Source organism: Meriones unguiculatus, chromosome 16 (genome assembly GCF_030254825.1).
Source record: "Meriones unguiculatus strain TT.TT164.6M chromosome 16, Bangor_MerUng_6.1, whole genome shotgun sequence".
In the NCBI taxonomy this organism is placed as follows: Eukaryota; Metazoa; Chordata; class Mammalia; order Rodentia; family Muridae; genus Meriones; species Meriones unguiculatus.
The window spans coordinates 61,039,058-61,056,491 of record NC_083363.1 but is presented as its reverse complement, the minus strand read 5'-3'; the positions used below and the strand labels follow the sequence as shown (position 1 = coordinate 61,056,491).

The following is a 17,434-nucleotide window of genomic DNA, read 5'->3' as shown; positions in this document are numbered from 1 at the left end:
TTTTGTTATCATTTCTACCACGAAACATTCTTTTTTCTGTCACAAGCTTTAAAACCTTAGGAAACTGGCAAAATGATGCTGCTCAAAACAAAAACAAACAAACAAAAAAACCCTCCATCATTCCAGTATTTTTGTCAACATGGCTGCTCTGGCAAGAGATCACTCCGAAGACCTTTTAGGTCTGTATGATCCAGCTGGAATACAAACACACTTTACTCCAGGAGACAGAGGCAAGCAGATCTGAGTTCAAGGCCAGCCTGGTATTCGGGTTTCAGGTAAAGAAAAGCTTAGGTCCAGGCATGTTGGTACACGCCTTTAATCCCCAACAATGAAGGTAAAGTCAGTTTGTAGAAGGAAGCACCCATGTTTGAAAGTGATATTTAATTGAGTAGCAGAAAAGCTGATGAATCAGAGAAAGATTTGACAGACTAGGAAAGCCCCAACTTTCACGAGAGGGGAGGTGGGTAGGCAGTCTTACTGGGAGAGTTTTATGGAGAGAGGTTGAGAGAACAAGCTAGACACAGGTGCAGAGAGAATGAGAAGGAGCCAGAAGATTAGAGCAGATTGCTAGATTAGTTTGAAGCTAAGCAGAGCAATTTAGGGGTGGAGAAGCCAGATGAGTAAGTCAGTTGGGAGAGAAGTTTGAGCCAGAACAGCTGAGTTGAACGAGCTAGCAGGAGTTCAGGAAAAAACCAAGACAGGGCGAGCTTATTCAGCAGTATGTCTCAGAGGCTGAAAACATTCTAGGCCTCGGCTAGATGGTACGGAGGCTAGAAGCTTCCAGGACTAGGCCTAATAGCAACTGAAGGAGGCAAACAGAGCTTTTTCCTTATACGTCCTGTAGTTTGGGTCTTGGATGACTCCCAAAGGTCCGTGCGTTGGAACCCTGGACCTCAGCTACTGGGTGTAGCACACCCTCAGCAGGGCTGGCCGCCCAGGGGAATAAAGTTTGGTTGTTGGGGTGTTGCTTGCTTGGGACCCTGACCCCTTTCTTATTCTTTGCTTCGTGGCCATCTTGAAGTTAGCAGGCCTTCTGTGTGGGGAACTCTTTCCACGATGCTCTGTGCTGCCACAGGCCCAAAGCAACAGCACCGTGGGACCGTGCTCCGGAAACTCAGAGACTCTGAGCCCATCTCCGTGATGGCTGTCACCTCCCTTACTTTACACAGTAGCAAAGAAACTGACTAAAAACTTCACTTCTAAAGCCTTCAACAGCTTGAAAAGTTTTGAAGTTTCGCAGTTGAAAGATCCATGTGTGGATGTACGACAAGGGACAAAGGAAATTGTACAAACGTGTTAATTTATTACAAAATGTTCACTCACAGAAAAACACAAGAAAACCTTTATAACTTTTATATTCGGGAACGGAACTGGTGTCTCAGATACAAAATAATTTACACATAATCCGTACAATTTTATTCTTTTTATAGAAATAGGTCATTATTACAGCTGTACAATTCACTACGCTTCCTCTCATAATTACATAAAATCTTCTCTTTAGAAACATCTCAACATAACAAAACATACAAAAAAAAAAAAAAAACCCAAAACAAAACAAAGTGCATTTTGAGATGGAAAATCCAATCTTCGGAATCCTCAGGGAAGCTGTGCGGGAAGATGGCAGCGCGGGGCGGGGCGCTGGGAGACTGCAGCCCGCGCGGCCGCCCCGCTCGCGGCCCTCTTCCCGCACGGTCTTCGAGGTCCCTGGGAACCCTGGCAGCGCCGGGAGATTGTGCTTTGCTCGGAGTCTCCCCGGGCAGCTACTCTCGGTGACGGTAACGGGAAGGGTCCAGTGTCGTGTGTGGCGGGGAAAGCAGCCGCCAGGAGGGGGCACCAGCGGGCACGCGACCGGCCCGCGGGCTGGAGGCCGGGGCAGCGGGGCTGCGGGGCTGCGGGGCAGCGGGGCAGCGGGGCAGCGGGGCAGCGGGGCCGCGGCTCCGCTAAGGACGGGCCTCGCTCTCGGCCTGGCCGGGGCCTCCGTTAGCTGTGGCCTCCCAGCGAGGCCACGAGACCCCGTTATTCAAACAGAAACAGAAAGTGCCTAAGCTCTCTCCCCTGTGCAAATTAAAACAGGAACCACCGTTTAAAAATAACGAAAAATAATCTCTTTATTCCCTCTCCGAAGACCTCTGATTAGCCCTCGCTTGTAGAGGAAAGAGCGTCGGGAGGGCGAAGGGGGCCAGCGAGGGCTTGGGGCCCGTGCGGGCCGGGGGCAGCGCCGGGCACACCGCTGCCAGCAGGCCGGGAAACGCGCCCACCCCACGGCGGGCCGCGCTCCTGGGCAGCCTGGCTGTCGCGGATGCCGAGGGGCGAGGGGGCACGGCCAGCACTCCCGCTCTGCCCCCGCGCTGCCCCCGCGCTGTCCCCGCGCTGCCCCCGCGCTGCCGGTGCCGCCTCCAGACACGGTACCGTCGGGAGCTCTGCGGGGTGTGCCATCCCCGCGGCCACCCCGCTCTTCCTCCGTTAAAGCTGGCGGCGTCCGGACTCCAGGGCCGCGGGCACTACCGGGGCGGCGGCTGCAGGCCTGAGGAGTCCGACAGCCGGCCGAGCCTGCGGGAAGGCCGTGCGGGCTGCGCGGGCTGCGGGGACGCATAGCCCAGGGTCCCCGGCTGCTGGGCGAAGGGGGACAGAAGGAGCGAGTCCGGCTGCTCACTGGGCAGAGACGTGGGAGCCTGCGGCAGGGGAGAGGACCAAGGGGCTGCGTGACTGCCCGTCCGGTCCCTCCGGGCTCCCAGTTACTTCAGCGCCCTCGCGGTGTGCAGCACAGGCTGCCACGTTGTGGGAGTCCCTCCTCAGCGACTAGGCAGAGGTGTGTGTGTGTGTGTGTGTGTTTGGGGAAAAGCCAAGCTCTCTGATGACACACTAGCTCTCTGACAGCAGGTGGGGAGGAGGAGGGGTTTCCTTCTGGCCCAATGGCTTGGAGCTGAGGCTGAATCAGAGGCAACGATCTCCAGATGCCCCCTGTGTGTTTGTGGCCTGAGACTCACAAAGACTACGGGTGGGGAAGAATATGCAGGCCAGCACGCCCCTAAAATCAGGTCCTTGGTCCTGTGGCTGCTTCAGACACTGCCCTTTTCTGGAAACAACCAGCCAGCCTGACTTTGGAGGTTTCACTCTTATTTTCCACTCTTGTCTGCAAATAAATGTCCCTTTCCAATAACCCGGAGGGAGCCCCATCCTCACCTTTGAGGCTTCCCAGCATGCCTGTCCCCGCCTGACCTTATGCTGGGCTGTGGGCTGGGCTAAAACACTATCCTTTCATTTCTCCTCCTTCACTTTCTCTCGGTATTTTCCTGATGGTCAGGGATGTCCCTGAACCTTCCTCCAGGAAGGCTTCTGCACCTGGGCGTCCTCTCTCCACTACCAGAGCCCAGTGCGAGCTGTGCGGGGGGGGGCCCCCTCCCAGCATGTGTCCTGAGTGGCTGGAGAGCTCTTTGCATCTTTTCATCTTGACTGCAGCAGGCCTTTGCAGACCGCTGCTGCCCGGACACCTGGAGACCTCTCCTGGTCTCCTTGTTTCTCATGCCAAATCACTCCCCTGTCCTTGGAAGGGACAAAATCCATGAGGCCAAGGTCAGAGTTGACACCCACCATCACTGTGGGTGCAGCTGGGGAGATTTGGGAAATATAGCACAGATGGTTTAACAGCTTCGGAATCAAATCACATCCCACATCTTTAAGGACATTGATTCTCTCCGTCTCTCTCCCATTGTTCTCAGGGTGTATCAGCCACTATAGACCAGGCTGGCCTCGAACTCACAGAGATCAGGCTGCCCCTGCCTCCCTGAGTGCTGGGACTACAGGAGTGCCCCACCACACTTGGCATGCCTCCAGTTTTCATGCCAAATCTGTATTTAACACATTAACATCTTTACTAAAGCAGGTCGATGGATCTTTAACTAACTTTGTTCTAACTTTATACTTCTATGCACTAAAAAGTGACAAAAACACTCATTAATTTTTTACTTTTTTGGTGAAAGTGTGAGCATATCAAGAAGCAAAACTGATAAAAAATATTTTTAAATAGATATTTTCAGCATACCACCATATGAAGCATAATGTTAACCTAGCTTTAATTTTTATACTGTGCATTCAGCATTAAAATTAACCAGATATGACTTTTGGGAGGTTATTCTCTCTACTAGGGTGAAAACGGCCTGTAAAGGTCGAACGCAGAACTCAGCCTGTGCTCACGGAAGGCCCGCACCTCCCCCTGGGCCTGAGGCTCACCTACCTGCAGGTAGGGTCGTGGCTGCTGCTGCTGCGCCTGCGCTGGCTGCAGCGGTGCCGGCTGGGACGCGGGGAAGCTGGGATGGAGGACGGCCTGCCCCATCAGCAGGACGGGGGTGGACGCCGTGCTGCTGGCAGGGTGCGAGTCGGCGAACATCACCTGGCTCTGTGCGTACCTGTTCCGTTTCACGGAAAGAAAACAGATCCTCTGAGAAAGCGACACTTTGACACGGTGCTAAAACCACCAGCTGCAGGGGCTGAGAGGCGGCTCAGTGGTTAAGAACACTGGCTGCTCTTCCAGAGGACCTGGGTTTGGTTCCCAGCCTCCGCATGGCGGTTAAGAATCGCGTGCAACTCTGATTCCACGGTTAGCTTCTACAGGCACTGCATGCGTACAATAAACACATCTTAAAAAAAAAAGCCTTACTAACAATGACAGCAGAAAAATGGGCGTGGTAGGCTTCATCAAGGACTTTGTCCATCAAAGGGCACTCTCCATCGGCAGAAAAGTAATTGAGGGTATGGGAGAAAAATCTCTGCCCCTCATATATCGAACAAGGGATTGATATTGATATTGATATTAAAGGATACCTACAGCTCTATCACCAACATCCCGTTAATACCCAAAGAACCCAAACAAAGTGATGGCAAACGGCTGGAGCGCTCGTTTCCATCCAGTGAAAAGACACAGAGGCCAGGAAGCACTGGGTTTGCCACTAGTCAACAGGAGGGGCCAGTGAAAACGGAGATGAGTGGTCACGTCACACTGTTACCATAGAGACATACACACATACATATACTGTATACATTTTGAAACATACTATAAGATATCTGTGTGTGTGTACAAGTACCGGAAGGGGAAAAAAATAAACCTCGTTAGCAAGGGTGTGGAAAAACTGAAAGTTTTGTGTGCTGTTGGTGCGAATGTAAAATGGTACAGCCATTCTGGAAATCAGTATGGAGATTCCTCAAAAAGGTGAAACTTGGGATTTCTGGGTAAGAGGGAAGTAAAAGCTGCCTCCATGTGGCTTGGAAAGAGAGGAGAGTCAGACGAGATACCCTAGCCTCGTGTGGTGGGGCACAACTGTGATCCCAGCACTCAGGGAGGCAGAGGCAGGAGGATCTCTGTGAGTTTGAGGCCAGCCTGGGTTACAAAGCAAGTCTACGACGGACAAAGCTACCCAGACAAACCCTGTCTCAAAAAAACAAAACAAAACAAAAACAAAAACCCCCAAATTAATCATTTAGCCTATTCCAAAGAGAGACAGAACTTTAGAAATACATAGGCAGTGGAGGGACAGTGGAATGTGGAGAGAGAGAGATGGGGATGCAGAGAACTAAGCCAAGTTGGAACAGCCTCAACGGTGTGACTCTGTGGTAGACCACTGGGAAGCAGAAGCCTCCAAAGGTTGCCCTGGAAGGAGACTGAAAATCCTATCCTCAGGACAAGCCCACAGCTCGCACAAGCCCCAGATCCAGTTACAAGTGTCGGTGAGACTGTGATTCCTCCATCGGACAATTCAGTGCGTGAGGGGAGCACAACTTCCACCCTGTCATTCTCTATGGCTCAGGGAGCAGTGCCTGGGTCCCCTCTTGACAAGGAACTTCACTGCCTAAAACTGAGGTCGGCCTGGAGGTGGCCCCAAGGGAAGAACCCTTAAGTCAGGGAGCCTGAATTTAACCTCCCACCGTCCCAGGGCCAGAGATACCCAGAAGGCAGTTACAGAGGACAGAAAGGCTGGATGCTGACAAGCAGAAAGGGTAAGCTCCGCACTCCATGCCAGGAGCAGGCCTTACCTACTGGGAGTAAGCCTGTGGTTAAAGAGCAGAACCCGGATGGCTCAGTCTTCAGAGCCACCTAAAGCGGGTCACCACTGTAGAATCCAAGGACTCTGAGGCTCCCGGGAACACCCGACTTCTCCAGCTGCAACTGGTCCTTCACCTGGGCAGCTCTCAGGCGGTGCTTCATTTCCTGACTCTAAGGTACTGGGGAGACGCTTCCCCAAAAGAACCGTAGCCCGCCCAGAGAGGGACAATCTGGAAAATCCTGGGAGGGCACAAAGCTAAGAGTGCAGAGCAGAGGCCCCCAGGGCATGAATGTAGAGGCATTCTAATCCAGAAATGTGGCTACCCTGGCTGGAATACAGACATCCCTTTAACCCAGAAGACAGAGGCAAGCAGATCTCTGAGTTCAAGGCCAGCCTGGTATGAAACAGGTTTCAGGTAAAGAAAAGCTTAGGTCCAGGTGTGGTGGTACACGCCTTTAATCCCAGCACTCAGGAGACAGAGAAATACAGATCTCTGAGTTCTAGTCAGTGCTGTTCAGGCAGTTCAGTTGCATCAGGGAAATGAGAGGCAGCTCAAGGGAGCCGAGTTCTTGGCAGTGAGGAATTCAGAGGCAGTTTTATCGGGAGTTTTACAGAGAGGTTAAGTGAGAGAACAAGCTAGACACAGGTGAATGCAGAATGAGCCAGAGAATGAGAATGAGCCAGAAGATTAGAACAGATTACTAGAGTTAATTTGAGGCCAAGTAGAGCAATTCAGAAGCAGAGAGAAGCTAGACTGAATAAGTCAGATGGGAGAGGAGTTGGAGCCAGAACAGCTGAGTTGAACCAGCCAGCCAGAGTTCAGAAAGAGCTAGAAAGGGTGAGTTTATTAAGCAGTAAGTCTCAGAGGCTATTAGATTGTTGAGAAGCTAGAAGCTTCCAGGACTAGGTCTAGGTCTAGGTTAGCAGACAGAGGCAGTAAGCCTCCGAAGTGACAGTTATATCAGCATGCAGCCAACGTTCCTAAATCCAGCAAATCTGTTTAATTGATGGATAATTAAGGACAATGACAAACTAAGGTGATTCATAACCACTGTACTGGTTTGAATTCTGTTGCTGGGATAGAATACCCTGGCGGAAAAAAAAAAAAAAAGTGACTAGGAGGAGAGAGGATTTAGTCAGCGGATACTTCCAGGTTACAGCACATCTCATTGGGTAGGTCAAGCAGCAGGAACGTGGAGCAGCTGGTCATGTCACATCCACAGACAAGAGCACAAGGAAATAAATGCATGCATGTTCATGCATGTTCATACATGTTCAGTCACATGCTTGCTGAGCCCAGCTGGATTTTTCCACTCTCATGTAGTTCAGGACTCCCTTCCTTGAAAAGACCCATGTGGGCTGGGTCTTCTCATACCAATTAACTTAGCCAAGACAGTCTCCCACCAATATGCCCATGATGTGGACAGTCCTCGCTGAGATAATTTTCTAACATTAGTTTGGGTCACATCAAGTTGACACTTGAAGCCAACCATCACAACCCCCATGCCAGCACTGTGAAAAACACTAAAGAAATACTGAGCACACAGAAGGAAGAAAGACAGTCTTAGCCACAGAAGCAAATGAAGGAATAAATTTTATGAGAGGAGCAGATGAATAAAGAAATAGTTAAGAAGGAGTCAATCCTGTTCAACAGCAGATCAGCAACGTTTAACATTAAAGGAAAGAACAATGATCCAGCCAATCAGAACCAACCAACAAAACTCTGGGAATTAGGAAATATATCTCAAGAATAACCTTAAAGGGAAATGGCCTCAGCTCACCACAAATAAAGAGATACAGATGAGCTGATTGGGTCAAAACAAAACAACAACAACAACACCAGATCCAACTTGCTGTTGCTTCCAAGAAATACACCTCTCTAGCAAAGACACTGAGTATGGAAGGACGATAGTTAACCTAGTAGACGTATAAAAGCTGAAAACAAGCTGCTGTAGCTGTTCTGACAGTAGATAGTCTTCAAACCAAAATTAGATGTGGAAAGGTCACCATATATTAACAAAGGGAACAATTTATTAAGAAGACACAGTAATCATAAATATATATGCCAAATGCATATATTTCATAAGATGAACACTAATGGGCATTAAAGGTTGACTATGTGCTCATGCAGTAATAGTGGGTGACCTCAATACTTCACTTTCATCTTTAAATAGGATCTTTAAACTAAAAAAGGAAGCTCTACCGTTAAACTACACTGGGCAGGCTGGAGAGGTAGATCAGCAGTTAATACACTTGCTGCTATTCCGGAGCAGCCTGATTAGGTTCCCAGCACCCACGAGTGCCTCACCGCTGCCTGCAACTCCAGATCAGGGGATCTCATGTCCTCTTCTGGCCTCTGCAGGCACTGGGCACAGGTGGCTTAGACTCTCACAGATAAATACATACCACAGCTCTAGTTCTACCTGTATCATCTGTATCTATAGTTCTCTATACTAAATCTTTAAAGCTATATCAGAGGCTGGTTATATTTCTGTAAGCTTCTTATCACAGCACTTGGGAGGGAGAGGCAGGTAGACTTCTAGGAGTTCTAGGCCAGCCGGGGCTACATATATAATGGGACCTAGCTCAAAACAAATAAACAAGCCCATAAAGCCCAGAACACTGCATCATCGATCAAATGTGTTATCTAACATATGTTATATTTGTGTTTTTCTCAGCAGCTTATGGAACGTCCTTTAAATTAGAACCAATTATTAGCTATAAAGCAAGTCTAAACAAATACAAAATAATTGGAATAATTTCTTGTATTTAAAGGACCACAATGGAATAAAAGTAGAAATTAATAGAAACAAATGCTAGAAATAACAAATACCTGGAGACTAAAAAAAAATACTCATGAATGATCAATGGGTTGTTGAAGAAAGAGGAGGGAAAATATTCTAGAATCAAATGAAAATAAAAGCACAACTTACCAACCTTTGGGGTGCAGGCAAGCTCATTATAAGAGGAGAGCTTATAGCTCTGAGTAATGGCATTACAAATTCAGAGATTTCAAATAAATATCTTAATGATGTGCCAATGACTTAGAAAAACAAGAACAAGCCAAACCCCAGGGCAGTAGACAGCAAGAGGTAATGAAGATTGGGACAGAACTTTATGAAATGGAGACTGAAAAAACATAGGCTCAGTCCAACATTGAGCTGACTCCTTGCACTGAACAAGACTGATAAAAGAGACAGAAAGAAGACCATATTAATCAAGTTAAAGATGAAAAGGAGCACAGATGTAGCCCATGGCAGCTCAGTGTCCAAGTGGGTTTCCTAGTAAGGGGAACAGGGACTGTCTCTGACATGAACTCATGAGCTGGCTTTTTTATCACCTTACCTTGATAAGGGAGCAACCTTACCAGGCTGTAGAGGAAGAGAGTGCTGATGAGACTTGATAAGCTAGGGTCAGATGGAAGGGGAGGAGGACCTCCACTATCAGTGGACTTGGAGAGGGGCATGGGAGGAGATGAGGGAGGGAGGATGGGATTGAGAGGGAAAGAGGGAGGGGGCTACAGCTGGAATACAAAGTGAATAAACTGTAATTAACATAAAAAATAAAAATTAAAATAAAAAAGATGAAAAGGAGATGTTAAGACAGATTTCAATTAAATCTAGAGGATCATACAGAATACTTGGAAAGCTTATAATCCAAACAAACAAATAGCCCTGGAAAAATCTAAAAGATATGGATAATTTCCCCCAAGCATATGGCCTACCAAAAATAAATCACATGTACATAAGCAATATAAACAGATCCTCAGTAGTCAAAAATACAGCATTCTAATACAGAACTGACAGCATCCTAATACAGAAAATCCCAGGACCAGGGGTATTCACTGCTGACTTCTACCAGTCTTTAAAGAAGAGCAGATGCCAACGTTCCTCAGACTGTTCCTTAAGAATGTCAAGGGAAGGAACAGTAAACCAAGTTCACTCTATGAAGCCAGTAGTACTACCTTGATACTAAAACCAGATTTCTGTGTGTGTGTGTGTGTTCATGCGTATACACATATACACAGAGAGAGAGAGAGAGAGAGAGAGAGACAGAGAGACAGAGAGACAAAGGAAGAACTATGGGTCCACCACCCTGATGAATATAGATCATATATTCTCAATAAAGTTCTTGTGACCTGAACTCCAGAAAACATCAAGAAGATCATATACGATGACCAAGTTCAACATATAGAAATCAATAAATGTAACACAGAAAATATGAATACTCGAGAAAAAAAATTCACCATCTTCTTAATAGATATCAAAGACCTTTGAGAAAGTTCATGAGTGAAATAGTTCTTCACGAGGAAATTGGGAATTGAAGGCTTACAGCACAATTTAATAAAGGGTCTATATGGAAAACCAACAGCCAACATCATGCTGTATAGGGAGGAACAGTAAGGATTTTCCCCACCAAAATCAGAGTGAGGCATGGGTTACTGTTCTCATCACTCTTATTCAACCAAGCACTTGAAGTCATGTGGAGGAATAAGAAAGAAATAAAAGGGATACAGATAGGAAACGATAAACTCAGATTAGCCCTATGTGCAGATGAAACTGCCATATATTTAAAGGCCCTAAAGATTCTACCAGAAAACTCTTAGATCTGAGAAACATTTTTTGCGAAGTAGTAGACACAAAATCAACATACAAAAATGAGCAACTTTTCTCCATACTAAGAATGCATTTGTCAAGAAAAAACAAACAAACAAACAAACCAGGAAAGAAGCCCGTTCATAATAACTTTAAAATGCCTACATAAAATAATATTGAATCATTCAAAATTACTAGTGATAAAACTAATCAAGGAACAGAGAGACATCTATAATGGAAATTTTAAGACACAGAAAAAGAAATTGAACAAGGTACTAGAGATAAAAAAAAAAATCTCCCGCACTTATGGGAAAATTGGAAAAGTTAACATTGTTATCTTGGCTATATTACCAAAACTGATCTATAGATTCTACATAATGGCCATAAAATTTCAGTGCTGTCCTTCATGGAAATAGAGAAAAAAAGCACAAAAGACCCCAAATAGACAAAGCAATCCTTATCAGAAAGAGCCATCATGGAGGCATCACAAAACCTGATTTCAAATTACCCTGTGGTGACAAAGGCAGCATTTAACGAGTACTGTAGCATGTGGCACAGTGGGGTAGAACAGAGGAGACTGATACAAACACAACCAAGCCAACCAAACCTTTAACAAATGTGTCAAAAAATATACACTGAACGAAAGGCAGCATCTTCAGAAAACAGTTCTGGCAAAACTAGATTTTTCAGAAGTAGAAGAAGGAACTAGATCCATATTCTTCACCTTGAGTAAAACCAACAGAAAACTGACCGAAGACCATAATTAGGGGCACTGGAACCCTGGCTGCTGGAGAAAACCGTTTCTAGATACAGGCGTAAGCAAGGACTGTCTGACAGAGCCACAGGACCACGGGAACATCCCAGGAACAGATAAAGAGGATTGCGTGACCATAAACAGCTTCTGTGCAGAAAGCGCCTGTAGGGAAGAGCATGATCCAGCAGGAGGGTGGGGATGGAGGACAGGCAAGAGGGAGGATGGAGAAGAGCACACATGTATTAAAAAAATCACCTCAAATTCTATTAATCCATTAACTAAAAATCAAGAAAGATAAAAATAGAGTTATCATATGATCCAGCAACTCTGCTTCTGGTTATATATTCAAAAGAAGTAAATGTCTGCATTTAAATAGACACGTGTACGCCCACAGAAATATTATTCACCATAATAGCCAGAAGGCCGAATGAAGTGTCTGCTGACAGAGGAATTGTCAGGTGTTGTGTAAAATGGACACAACATCACCTTAGTACTGACATAGGCTAGGACAGCAGGGAAAACTGAAGACCTTATGCTAAGTGAAATTTGTCTGTTGCCAAAGGGCAAACACCATACAAGGTTCAGAAAGAGTCAAAATCACAGAATGGTGATCGCCAAGAACCGTCAGGGGAGGGGCTGGAGCTATTGTCCAGTTTCAGACTAGGGAGATGAAAAGATGTGGAAATGGATGGTGTATGTAGAGGAGTTTTAACTCAGAACATGGCTGCCCTGGAAAGAGATCATATCCAAAGACCTTCCAGGCCTGTGTGATCTGGCTGGAATACAGATAAGCCTTTAATCTCAGAGGACAGATCACTGAGTTCAAGGCCAGCCTGGTATGAAGCAAGTTTCAGGTAAAGAAAGGCTTAGGTCCAGGTGTGGTGGTACACACCTTTAATCTCAGACTCAGGAGACAGAGGCATGAAGATTGCTGAGTTCTAGTCAGTGCTGCTCAGGTAGTCCAGTTGAATCAGTGAAGTTATAGGCTGTGCAGTGGAGTTACAGAGCAGTTAAAGAGAGAACACGCTAGACACAGGCGAACACAGAATGAGAGGAGCCAGAAGATTAGAACAGAATTGCTAGAGTTAGTTTGAGGCCAAGCAGAACAATTCAGTCCGAAGCTGAGAGAAGCCAGATTGAAACAGTCAGCTTAGAAAGGAGTAGGAGTCAGAATAGCTGAGTTGAATCAGTCAGCAAGAGTTCAGAAAAACAAAACAAAACAACCAAGAACGAACGAATTTATTCAGCAGTGATCTCAGAGGCTGAAAGCATTCTAGACCTTGATTAGACTGTATGGAGTCTAGAAGCTTCCAGGACTAGGCTTGGGTTAGCAGACAGTAAGCCTCTTGAGAGAACAGCCACCTCAGGCCAATAAAAGTTACTTTTTGCTTTGTTTTGTTTTGTTTTTCTCGACAGGGTTTCTTTGTGTAGCGTTGGCTGTCCTAGACTCACTTTGCAGACCAGGCTGGCCTCGAACTCACAGAGATCTGCCTGCCTCTGTCTCCCCGAGTGCTGGGATAACAGGCATGCTCCAATGTGCCTGGCAAAAGCTGCCTTTACAGGTGGGATGGAGTGCCACAGTGCAGACCCATTTGCTGTTCCTGAACTGTATTCTCAAATGGTTACAATGTTACTCATATGTATTTTATCACAATAGCAATAACAACATAAAAAGATGGTGATGATGGCCTGTTTTCAAGAAACCAGGAATGGCCTTCATGAGCAGATCTGGGAGAACAGGGGATTCCAGACTCTCCCTGCAGAGACTTCTGTGTGTTTACAGTAGGCAGATCTTGACACCCCTGGAGAACAGGGGCAGTTAGGTCATGTCTGGAAGAGACAGTGGGGTAGAAATGATTGGTCTGACCAAAAGTGGCAGTTACAGCTTCAGGAGGAGGAAAACATTCCGGGCTTTGCCTCGTTCATAGTAGGATTAAGCATCTCTGGAGAGTGAGGTAACGCACATCTTACTTTCCACTTACTTGAGACATTTAGGAAGAACGAGCAAACTTTAAAACCAAAATCCAAACCCGCCTGCCTAATTGAGAACAGAAGCAGGGGATTTTAAAGACGGTTTTCCACAGGCTGTGTGCCATTGCCTGTTCCCAGCCACGGGCAGAAGGAGGGGGCCAAGGATGAAGAGGACAGCGACTACAGAGAAGGTAAACTTCAGGCAGAAGGGAGACCCCTGACAGGGCTAACGCCGTTGTCCTGAAGATTCAGAGCCCAGATTCAGAGTTTGTGCTCTGGAGCCGTCGGGTCCCGGTTCTGCCATAGGTAGCATTGGTTCTTCTAGACCTTATCCTTTGAAAGCTCGGCCTCATTGATTGAAGGAAAGCATTCCCAGGCCACAGAATTTTTACTGGGAGAAAAGGAAATAATCACCAACACCCCTGAGCTTCAGAACAGAAGTTATGTTATTATGTCATAACAGTCATGTTATTATGGGCTGCAGCAGGCAGACAGGGATTTCTCCGGACACTCCACACACACCAGACTCCACTAGCTAGCAGGGTCCGGATAAACTCTGGACTCAAATTCAAACAGTGCTTACACCAATGAGGGTCACACCTGACCCCAGCACTGTCTGAGGCCAACGCAAGAGAATCCTGTCTTGAAAGAGGAGGGAAGAGTCTGGAGGCTTTTAAAAGCCTACTTTCTAGCAGCATTCAAACGGGTGCCTTATGTCTCCAGCAACCCTGGTCACCACTAGTCAAACAGCTGAGCAAATCTGTCTCTCAGTATCAATAAGCGGAAAAGGGACGGAGTAGGGGCAGGGGGAAGCTCTGGCTTGAGGGTGTTCCCCGAAGCCCATGTGTCGGATGGAAACCTCACTCCCAAGTCCCGTGGTTGTGGTATTTTTAGGTGGGCGTCTCTGGAAGTACTCAGGACTGGATGAGGTCATTAGGGTGGTGCCCCCAGGATGACGTCAATGGCCTTATAATAAGAAGAGAACTCAGCCACCGTACTGGCTTTCTCCCTTTCTGGAATGCTCTTTCCCCAAGAAGCTCACCTGATGCTGAAAAGCTGTCTCCTTATCTAGAACCTTCATAGAACTGTGACGTTCAGTTCCAACAACAGAAAATGCCCTGGGCTGGGAAGCGTGGGAGGAGACAGTGAGGGCGCTCGCTCGTATTTGTTGCTTCTCCTGGTCTTGCATTACAGTACTAGAAGCAGGGGCCAGAGAAGCTGAGCTGTAAAGCCCTAGATGAAGTTGGAGAGGGCGCTCAGGAAGGAAAAGGGGCTGCTCTCTACTCAGCTTGGGGGAAGACTTTGAGATCTGTATTTTCTCAAAAGCCCAAAGGTGGCTGCAACCTGCCAAATGCCATTATTTCCTTCAGTTCCTGTTTCGGGCACGGAGAGTGGATACAAGGAGGGTTTATCTGTTCACATGAGAGTTGGTGAAAGGAAAGCTCAGGGAAAGAGTCTCTGGAGGCTGTGAGCACACGCTGACCCTGCTTTTCCTTTCTTTCTTTCTTTTTTTTTTTTTGGTAGAGCATCCAGAGTGAACCTGACGTGGCCTGTGAAACCCCGGAGTGCCACTGCCAGGAACATCAGGTGCTGGCACATCGTTTTAAGGAAAAGAAAAGGCCAGGCTTGGACCCTGCCATACACGTCTGTCCTGCTCACACCTACTTGACTTGCCGTCCAGTCCTGCTGACCTCAGAGGGCTGCCGGGCATCACAGGAGCCTGGCATCATGGGTTGGATGGGCTGGCTCAGCAGCAGCCTTGGAGCGGAGAGAGAGAACAGGACGTTATTGCCAGCACTTGTGAGGGTCAGCTTTCACTGTCACCTTGATACAGTCTAAAATCAGCTGGGGAGACAGTCTCAGTGAGGCACTGTCTGTACTGGGCTGGCCTGTGGGTGTCTTAGGGGAGACCATCTCAATCGCTGTGGGCAGGGCCAGCCCAGGGTGGGCGATGCCATTCTCTAGGCTCTTGAAATTGTAAGAGTGGATTTAGCAAGCTGTGCACAGACAAGTGAGTGAGCTTGTGTGCGTCCATCTCTCTGAGCTTGACAGTGACATGACTCCATGCTTTTAGTTCCTGCCTTGACTTTCCCACAACAATGGACTGTAACCTGGAACTGTAAGTGGAATAAAACTCCTTTCTTACCCAAGTTCCATTTTGTTGGAGTATTTTATTACAGAAATGAAACTAGAACAGTACCCAAATCGTGTCCCCCACCCCATGGCAGTACTGCGCATCTGCGATGGGTCATGTCCCTGGCCCTCAGGACCCCAAGGTCTTCCCTGTCGCCTCCGTAGCTGAGATCAACCGGGAAGCCTTGGAAGTTTGCTGTGCAGAAGGGAGAGATGAAGGAAAAGCACCAACGACCCCTTCCTGTCCTCTCAACAGTGTGGCTTCATACCTGAGCTGCCGATCGTGGCCGAAGTCAGGGCTGGGCTGGCACTGGCTGGCATCCTGGGGGGTGGGAGCCACCGTGGTGAGGTTCAGGCTGGGCGGGAGTGCCGCCGCCGAGCTGCTGAACGCCGATGGCAGGCTGTTTACCGGGCGACTGCTGGCCGGCAGCAACTGGGAGCTTCTCATGGGCTTTGGACCCTGGAGAGAGAAAGATGGTCAACCCAGGCCACCTCTCCAGGAAACCTCACGGGACTCCCATCTGCTGACTCTGGCCTCCTCTATTACATTAGGACCTACCAACTGTACGGTGAATGGTTTTTATTTTTTATTATCTTCCCCACTGGACTGGAAGCAGCTTGAAGATTCTTCAATCCCATGGGCAGTGCCAGGCCCTCGGCAGAACTGAACCACTGAACTGAGTTTTTTTTTTTTTTTTTTTTTCTTACAAATTTTACTTTTCTCTTCCTCCCTGGGCCTATGCTAGCCTCAGGGCCTTTGCACATGCTGATCCATCACTGTGACATGTTCTTCTACTTGATGTTGATACAGCGGCCTCTCAGCCCCCAGGGTCCACAGCCCACAGGCTTTGCTGAGATACAGTCCTCTTGGGACGTCTCTTCTGATCATCTGTTTAAATTTTAACTCATCTCCTGCCACCCTCTGCCACCCTCTGACCTGCACCCACTTTTCTCTGTTCTCCCCGCTGGAACTGAAGGTTTTCTTTCTCACTCATGGCTGACTGACTCGGTGCTGGTCACGCAGTGAGCCTTCAGTAAATATCTGCTGACTCAAATAATGAGTGAGCAAGGTGTGGCCTGGACCTGGTTTTCTGTCTGACTCTGACTGGCCATTCCTATGATGATACTTCGAGGCTTTAGATCTTAGTTTTCATAACATCTTCTAGCATCTGTGTAAATTCTTTCTCAGCATCTGCTTTTCCCCCTTGGCTATTCTCAGCTATTAGCTGTTTGTTTTGTTTTGATGACCCAGTCAAATTAAAAGGCTGCGTTTTTAGGCAAAATGTTTAATGTGTATAAGATGGACTAAGCTCCCTTCTATGTGGGTTTGTAATTTCCATCCCTGCTAAAAGTATTTGAAAACATCACATCTGCACTGATCACACACAGCTGTTCTCATTGTCCCCAGGTAACAACTATTTCCATAGCTCTGGTGCTTTATTGGACATTATAAATCCTCTAAGGGGCTGGAGAAAGAAATAGCTCAGCCATTAAGAGCACTGGCTGCTCTTCCAGAGGACCCAGGTTCAATTCCCAGCTCTCATGTGGTGGCTCACAACCATCTGTAAAGCCTCCCTCCCGGGCTTCTGTGGGCACCAGGCATGTAGCAGGTAGACACACATGCACGTAAAGCACACACAGAAAATTCTAACAAACAAACAAACATCTAAGATGAGTGAAAATATGAAGGGTATGTAGCACAGCGGAGCAGCGTTCCCATGGCACGTGAGAAGCCCCAAGTCTCATCCCCGGCCCCAGTCAGTGAATTATGCAGGCGATGCACACGTGTCTCGAGCAAAAATGTGATACCATTTTATCTAAGGGACTGGAATCTCCTCGAGTCTTGGCGTCCATGAGTGGTTTTGCACCATCCCCTGTGGGTCTGGAGGGATGCCTTCGCTTACCCACCCTGCCCTGTCCATTCCTCTGGGTCCCAGATGGAT

General features: G+C 47.5%; 1 protein-coding gene across 7 annotated transcripts in view; it reads right to left on the bottom strand.

Moving 5' to 3' along the window:
* Nucleotides 1-1,281: 1,281 nt before the first annotated feature.
* Nucleotides 1,282-17,434, bottom strand: part of Npas2 (neuronal PAS domain protein 2) — a 167,900-nt gene continuing 151,747 nt past the window's right edge. For 6 of the 7 annotated variants that reach the window (XM_060369904.1, XM_060369910.1, XM_060369907.1 and 3 more), the window contains 4 exons: nt 15,761-15,951; nt 15,024-15,116; nt 4,235-4,406; nt 1,282-2,672 (listed from right to left, as the gene is read on the bottom strand). In XM_060369904.1, coding sequence (XP_060225887.1) covers nt 2,502-2,672; nt 4,235-4,406; nt 15,024-15,116; nt 15,761-15,951 — 627 coding nt within the window. In that variant the 3' untranslated portion in view covers nt 1,282-2,501. The remainder of the gene's footprint in view (nt 2,673-4,234; nt 4,407-15,023; nt 15,117-15,760; nt 15,952-17,434) is intronic. The other variant, XM_060369909.1, reaches the window with a different exon arrangement.